Below are 7,628 nucleotides of genomic sequence, written 5' to 3'. Positions count from 1 at the left end.
TATATATATATATATATATATATATAACATTGCATCCTTATGCATTAGATGGAATGTGTAATGCATCTTTTTCATATTGTTATGTTTATATTCTCTTTCTTTTATTTTTTTTATCCTTCTCCTTTAATAAATTAAATATTTACTAGTTAGCTTTGATAAAGCCATTATTGCTTTATGCGAAATAAGTATTTTTGGGAGACCGTCCCTTAGGAGAATCCTTAGCTCAAATAGCATGTGAGCCAAAGTAGAGTACACATAAATTAAAATTAAAAATAAATAAATAATAGGGGTTGATTAATTAAAGATTTCTTAGATTGTACTCAAGAAAAACATCATTTAAGCCAATTTCACTAACGATTTATCAATAAAACGCAGAAATATCGAATATAAAATTTATGAAAGGACCCGCTAGATATTCAGCAATAGATAATGTCTCGTGTTAAAATATAGCATCATTTGGGATCCCCCCAACTCAAATCGCATCGACAATATCATTACACAAACACCATCCACTTCGATCTCGCAAGTATTCAAACCCTGAGCTGGCAAAAGTCTTTGACTTCCTCATGATTCACACCACTTCCGTACCCATTTGGCCACGTGTCCCCTCCAACCCCCTCCCTATATATACACATATATACAACACATCCATAATCCAACACACCCAGAATGGAGGATCACCCGAAAATCCAGAACTCCGGCGAAAAGAATAAACCCGACGACGACCTGGATTTCGAATTCGGATCTTTGACCCCGTCTTCTCCGTCGCAAGATCCGTTCTCCGGTAATTCCCCGGCGGATCACTTCTTTTTCAACGGCCGTCTCTTGCCACACTCTTTTCCGACATCAAGATCGGCCCGTACGATCTCGCGTACGACAAGCGAGGCCTCATCAGGGAGCAACAGCTCGAACAGCCGAAGCAGCTGTTGCAGCCCACATTCTTACACACCAAGGACAAGCAGTTGCAGCAGCACGAACAGCAACATGGTCATGAGCCCGAACAAGCACAAGCCACGACAACTAGACCTAATGCCGGTGACGCGCAGTGGCAAAACCGTAAATACCACGAACAAGAGCGTTAATCCGACGATGACGACGGGGCAGCCATGCAAGAGGAGGAATAAGGCGACGGAGTTAGTGACGGCGCAGCTGTGTGGATCGTACTCACAACGGTGGCAGTATATAACGCCGGTGCCTGGTGCGGCGTTCAAGAGGGAAGGGTCGGTGAAGAGAGGGGGAGCCGGTGGGATTAGGGTCGGCGGCGGTGGCCGGAGACCGGTGACGGTGGTGGCTGCGAGGCGGAGGAAGAAGGGGGAGGAGAGGAGGGGAAGGGGAAGTAGGGTGATGAGGTGGTGGAGGAGAATATTGAGGGCGGTGGTTTTGGCTTGTCGGGAATGTCATGCAATGGAGCCTGCGAGAGTGGTGAATGATGACACGGACATGCAGAGGAAGAATAAAAATTTCTGATTAGGGTTTTTTTTTTGCAAGTGTTTGTTTTCCTTTTGTGTGTGTTTCATTGGCTTTTTGGATGGTAATGTTCCATCGGATTTAATGCAAAATTAAGTAATAAAATTATAAATGCTTTCATTACCATATGGTTTGATATTGTTGGGTGGGTCCAAAGATCTAACTTTATATCCATTTTTAAGTATAAGGTGGGGTAAATTGTGTGTATCCGTTTATATCTATTAGAAATGACAATTTCACTAGAGAAGTTACGATAAAAGGAAAAGACCTGTTTTGTTGGACCCACTTTAAGAAATTATTTTTTTTACGGTGTTAATGTTACGTATTTTTATTTCACTAAATGGTAAATTTTGTGTGTTTATGTGGGGCCCATTTGTGTTTATGTGGGGCCCATTTTAAGAAAATAAAAAAACAACGGTTACATATTGCTATTTCACGAAACGGTAATTTTTTTACGATTAATTTTAGAAAAATCAGTAATGCATTTTTACGTACCATTATCCTTTCCAATTTCAGCGCGTCATTAAAATTCGTCTACTATAAAAAGTAATTAATGATCACATCGATTTATAGTAGGCGAAGTTTATACGTTTTACTAAAATTCTATCATAGAATTAACATTAAACCAAAAAAAAATGTGTTATAGAATATTATTTAGGGTAAAATCCCGAAAAAACCTCGAACTTGCTAAAATATAGAAAAATAAACCCTAAACTTGAAAATGTATCATTTAATACCCACACTTGAACTTGTAAATGAAAAAAACCTCGAATATGCAATTTAGTAGTCTAAAAAACTGTTGACCACTTTGACCAAATTTTTAGGCGATCGGAAGTCCACTTGTCGTATTGTTGATGTCATCATATACACGTCAACGAGTTTAACTAAAAAGTTGACACATCAGCATTTTTTTAAACGAAAACCGGTCTTAACCCGGTTTATCTCCATCCTCTCTGCCATCATCTCTCTCACGCGCCACCTCTCTCCGTCGTCTATCTCCCTCCTCTCCGCCGTCGCATTTCCCTCTCGCATCGCTATCTCCGCCGCATCCGCCGTTATCACCGCCCTCCAGAAGCCCATACCGCCTCCTCCCGGAGACGACGACGGCGACGAGGGTTTTGTCCTCGCCGCTCTGGGTAGAGATGCCGATGGGTTTGGTCGAATCTCTCGGGTCGAGTCATGGCCGTAGAATTCTGTGCTCGGTTTCGTCAGTGGTGGAGCTCACGGAGCCTCTGGTGGTTCCGCAGTTTTTCTGGGAGTTGGAGATCGTCGGGTGGCTCCCAATTAGGGTTGACGCCTACGAGACTCGGTGGGTAGGACCTACCTGTGCGGAAGCCATGGTCGCGGTGGATGACGTGGACACAGTGGTGTTCACAACATCAATCCCGACACCCAACCTCTCTGCCCCCGTCGGAGTTTGAGAGCTTCGAAGGTGTTGTCGAAGCTCTGGATACGAGAATGCGAAACTCTGGTTGAGTTTAGGATTCAACCATTGATGAAAACTATTCGAAACCCTAAACTTTGAAATAGAGAGGGGAAGCAGTGGGAAGGAGAAGCGTAGAAGTAAGTAAACCGGGTTAAGACCGATTTTCGTTTTTAAAAAAATGTTGACGTGTCAACTTTTTAGTTAAACTCGCTGACGTATATATGATGACATCAATAATCCGACAATACATGAACTTCCGATCGTCTGAAAATTTGGTCAAAATGGCCAACGGTTTTTTAGACTACCAAATTACATGTTCGAGGTTTTTTCCAGTTACAAGTTGCAAGTCTGGGTATTAAATGACAGCTTTTCAAGTTCAGAGTTTATTTTTCTATATTTTAGTAAGTTCGAAGTTTTTCTGAGATTTTACCCTATTATTTAATTTTAGGAAAAATCCCAAAATAATACCTGAACTTCTCAATTTTCACAGAATAAAACCTAAACTTTGTTTTTTATCAAATAAAACCTCAACTTCATTTTTCAGTCAAAAATAAACCTGAACTTTATAATATTTGTCATTTTTAACCCTATTGCTGACGTGACGTTCCGATATTATGACACGTGAACGATGATATGTCAAATACGGTCAAAGTATTGACTTGCCACGTCAGTAATAGGGTTAAAAATGACAAAGGTTATAAAGTTCAGATTTATTTTTGACTGAAAAATGAAGTTGATGTTTTATTTGATAGAAAACAAAGTTTAGATTTTATTTTGTGAAAATTGAGAAGTTCAGGTATTATTTTGGGATATTCCGTCTTGTTTGTGACCTACAAGTTCTGTAACCTGTTAGGCCTTTCTTAAGCATAGACCTGGACTCTTAAAACCAATGGGCTTATTGACCCGATTAATGATTGGGCCTAACCCGGGTCGGATCCTTCGGAATGATTTCCATATTTTTTTAATTGAAAATAATAAATAAAGAAAATGGAAATTGAAGAATCAAATCGAGGAAACTTCATCAGAGGATAGTTCCGCTCGATCTCGAGGGAGACCAATTAGAGAGAGAATTCTCTCGGGAAAAGGTGTCAGGGAACAGAGGAGAAGGATTTAAAGATCTGTGTAATTTGTTCGTCGTCTTCGTCGTTTTTTACCAGGTAACTGGAATCAATCCCGGCATTTCTCGGATTTCACCTCGCAATCAAAGTAAATTCTTAAATACTTTCTTTTTTTTGTCTGGTTGATCGAATTGGAGAAAAATCCACGATGGTGATGATGTTTCAATTCACGTGTACGTTGTTGTTTCGCTGTCCTATAGTGGATGATTTATTGGGTAGTGGAAAATTTTATTGTTCAGTTGTCACTTCTTCTTCGATTCCACCTAACGGGAGGATTAATGCTGTTTTTGTGAGAAGTCTCCGATACGTAAAAGTTTTTCCCTATTTTATTTGCTTGCTTTGAGTAAAAGGTTTACCTGCATTGTAGCTTTTTATCGGATTTCATTTGGATTTATAGATCTTAGCTTGCGCTGTTCTTTCTTCGGCTTATGATATGGGCTACGTTCAGAAGTTCTTATTATTGGGTAAGGGTTTTTGGGGTTGACCCACTTTGGGAAATTGAATCGGAGGTTGAAGAATAGTTTAAATTTGGGGTTTCAGGGTGAGATTTCTGTTCTGATACCGTGTTCTCGGTGAATTTATTTTCATTACCAGGGATTTGCAGAGCGGGAGAGTAGGTTTTTGTTGTATGTGGAAATGGATGATGTTGCGGGTTTACAAGAGGCAGCTGGAGCCAGATTTAGCCAGTTCGAGTTGATCGGACGAGGGTCATTTGGCGATGTGTATAAAGCGTAAGTATTGAGTTAATGCGATTTGGCTTCTTTGGATTTTTCAGATTTATGTTATTCAAATCCCGTGATACAGTAGATTATGTGCAAGAGTCCTTATGTAGCTCTTTGGGTTGATGATATCGGTAAATTATACTAATTGCCATCACAGGGAAGAGTCTAAATCGAAATGCGTACAAAGGAACTTTGATCGATCTTACACGTTAAAATGCATTTGCCCTGAAAAGTCAAGTTTTTGGAAGTGGAAATCATAATCATGTAACTCTTCGTTTCATGCGGATATCCTTGCCTTGGTGGTTCATTTTCTTGGCAGGAACAGAGTAGCAGTAGATCTAACCTCATCTGAGTACAAAGTCTAGAAATAAAGTAATAAACAATGGTGTATACCAGAAAAGGGGACAGGACAATGCCACGACACTTTGATTATTACTACAAGTGTTATTCTGTTCCATGTTGATACAATATGATTTTATTGCACTGTCAGAATGCGATATGACACATTAAGATTTGAAACTTCAGCTAGCACCTGGTGATATAGATACGGTTTTTTTAAATATCAACATCTATAGTATGAAAATGCTAGATTGCGAGCAGCAGTAAGCTACATGAACTTATTATCAGATAACTGTTGTTAGAGCGAACTTGGACACAGGTGTTTGTTGATTGTTGACATCTAAAGAGTGAAAACTTTTGGATTAACTGTTATACGATTTTGATATTTGAATTGACTGCTAATAATCTAGAATCTTTCGGAGTAACGACTGGCTAGAACCATGGGTATTAGATTTGGATGCTGAGGAGTTGCCTCTGATTATCAGGTTCGATAAGGGGCTCAACAAAGAGGTCGCCATTAAAGTTATTGATCTTGAAGAATCGTAAGTATTTGATATTTTTTCTTAGTTCTTTTTCCTCCTTTTCGATACATGGGTCTCCAATCAAGTTTCCTTGTAAAGATATTATGCTTTCTCATAAAGTCATACATTTGCCTCTTGTAACCATGAATGTTACAGATTCACGATTCCCTTTATCTATCATCTGTAATATGTTTGTTTCTACAAAACTACCTTGTCCAACATACTTTTCTTAGTTGCCCTTCTATCTCTAATTTTCAGAGAGGACGAGATTGAAGATATCCAGAAGGTATTTCTTGAGCTAACCTTATCGTATATGGTTGATATTTGCTACTCCCCTTATTACTATCCAACTCATTTTTTTTATTGTTGATTCCCAGGAAATTTCTGTTTTGTCACAATGCCGCTGTCCATATATTACTGAATATTATGGTTCATACCTTCATCAGACCAAGTTATGGATCATCATGGAATATATGGCCGGTGGTTCTGTTGCTGACCTTGTATGTCATTTCATTTCTTTGTTGTCAAAAGCTTTGGAAATATAATTGTGTTTGTGCAGTGATGCACACATCTCAGTGGAACTATATCTCTTCTGCAGCTACAATCAGGTACACCATTGGATGAAACATCAATCGCTTGTATTGCACGAGATCTGCTTCATGCTGTTGAATATCTGCATAACGAGGGAAAGATTCACAGAGATATCAAAGGTTTTCTATGCTAGTAAAATTTTAAACATCTTATAGTTTTGTCTGTGATTCGATTGTGCTTATATTACTTGTTGCATGACAATCTTTTGTTCTTATTATTGCAGCTGCTAATATATTGCTGACCGAGAATGGTGATGTGAAGGTATTCTACACTTGCTCAGACACTGAGATTTGAATTTTTTGTATACCTGAGAAATGAATGTACTCAGATTTCTTATAATTGCATCAGCTCTGAGCCTCTGATTTCCTGCTTCCTTTTCTTTCACCTTAACAGGTTGCGGACTTTGGTGTTTCTGCACAATTGACACGGACAATATCAAGGAGGAAGGTGCTTATTCTGTTGTTCTTTGTCTGTTTTATTTTAATTCTTTCTTTGCCTGTTGTTCTTTTTTGTTTACATTCTGCTGTTTGCATAGTCAGGTCAATTGGTTCTTATTAAGTTAAACTGTCTCAAGCAAGTTCATTACTTCTCCATTAAATAAATCACGGTGACATGTATTAAATAGGCTCCACTATTTCAATCAATACTTGAATGTATGACTATAATTTTAGTTCTGCCAATCAACAATTTCAGTCTTCTTGTACGTAGCCCTCAATTGATAGTACTCCATGCATGTCTTTATAAATCATTCTCGAAAATTATGATGCAAGGGATCTTCGGAAAGCTGGATGATAGTTAAAAGATATCTCTTGTCAATTTAGACAACATCTCCAATTCTCCTAGAATGGTGTTGTTGTTGTTCAACTGCTTGGGTTGCATGTACTAATGTTATTACAATGGCAGACTTTTGTAGGAACACCATTTTGGATGGCACCAGAGGTGATTCAGAACTCAGAAGGCTATAATGAGAAGGTATCCGTCATTATATGATTGATCCTTCTAGTTTACCTTGCATTCTTTGTTTGTCCAAAATGTACTTGTTTGCTAAAACTTTCATCTCTTGTTACATCCGTTTCATCACTGTATTGTTTATCTTTCGTAGGCAGATATTTGGTCAATGGGAATAACAGTGATTGAGATGGCAAAGGGAGAACCACCACTAGCTGACCTTCATCCTATGAGAGTGCTGTTTATAATTCCCCGGGAAAGTCCTCCTCAGGTTCATATATCGTTCAGTGTATAATTTTATACATTATAAAAGCCCAATAGATATTGGAGTATTTCGCTTTGGTGGTTACCTAATGCTGCCATGTCTCTCGATTATGAAGTTATCTTCCATAAGTTGTTTTTTTTTTAACTTTCCATCTCTTTCTGCAGTTAGATGATCATTTTTCCCGTCCTATGAAGGAATTTGTTACATTATGTTTGAAAAAGGTTCCTGCTG

The 7,628-nt window shown here is 38.6% G+C and overlaps 2 protein-coding genes across 5 annotated transcripts in view; both read left to right on the top strand.

Moving 5' to 3' along the window:
* The first annotated feature begins 669 nt into the window (after nucleotides 1-669).
* LOC104810461 lies at nucleotides 670-1,567 on the top strand. The gene has a single exon (XM_010536778.2). The coding sequence runs from the start codon at nucleotides 670-672 to the stop codon at nucleotides 1,465-1,467; it is 798 nt and encodes a 265-aa protein (XP_010535080.1). The 3' UTR covers nucleotides 1,468-1,567.
* Nucleotides 1,568-3,900: 2,333 nt separating this feature from the next.
* The window catches only part of LOC104810460 (serine/threonine-protein kinase sid1-like), a 7,809-nt gene continuing 4,081 nt past the window's right edge, over nucleotides 3,901-7,628 (top strand). Inside the window, exons 1-11 of one of the 4 annotated variants that reach the window (XM_010536777.1) lie at nucleotides 3,901-4,050; nucleotides 4,606-4,742; nucleotides 5,558-5,614; nucleotides 5,852-5,879; nucleotides 5,971-6,093; nucleotides 6,192-6,303; nucleotides 6,408-6,445; nucleotides 6,578-6,631; nucleotides 7,088-7,156; nucleotides 7,287-7,403; nucleotides 7,562-7,628. In XM_010536777.1, coding sequence (XP_010535079.1) covers nucleotides 4,648-4,742; nucleotides 5,558-5,614; nucleotides 5,852-5,879; nucleotides 5,971-6,093; nucleotides 6,192-6,303; nucleotides 6,408-6,445; nucleotides 6,578-6,631; nucleotides 7,088-7,156; nucleotides 7,287-7,403; nucleotides 7,562-7,628 — 760 coding nt within the window. In that variant the 5' untranslated portion in view covers nucleotides 3,901-4,050; nucleotides 4,606-4,647. Of the gene's footprint in view, nucleotides 4,051-4,384; nucleotides 4,476-4,605; nucleotides 4,743-5,482; nucleotides 5,615-5,851; nucleotides 5,880-5,970; nucleotides 6,094-6,191; nucleotides 6,304-6,407; nucleotides 6,446-6,577; nucleotides 6,632-7,087; nucleotides 7,157-7,286; nucleotides 7,404-7,561 lie in introns of those variants that run through there. The other 3 variants (XM_010536776.1, XM_010536773.1, XM_010536774.1) reach the window with 3 other exon arrangements.

The sequence above is a fragment of the Tarenaya hassleriana genome, unplaced genomic scaffold (genome assembly GCF_000463585.1).
Source record: "Tarenaya hassleriana unplaced genomic scaffold, ASM46358v1 Cleome18, whole genome shotgun sequence".
NCBI classification, from domain to species: Eukaryota; Viridiplantae; Streptophyta; class Magnoliopsida; order Brassicales; family Cleomaceae; genus Tarenaya; species Tarenaya hassleriana.
This window is presented reverse-complemented; position numbering and strand designations above follow the sequence as displayed.

Coding starts and splice junctions, on each gene's coding strand:
- LOC104810461 (XM_010536778.2), top strand. CDS start 670: ATGGAGGATCACCCGAAAATCCAGAACTCCGGCGAAAAGAATAAACCC.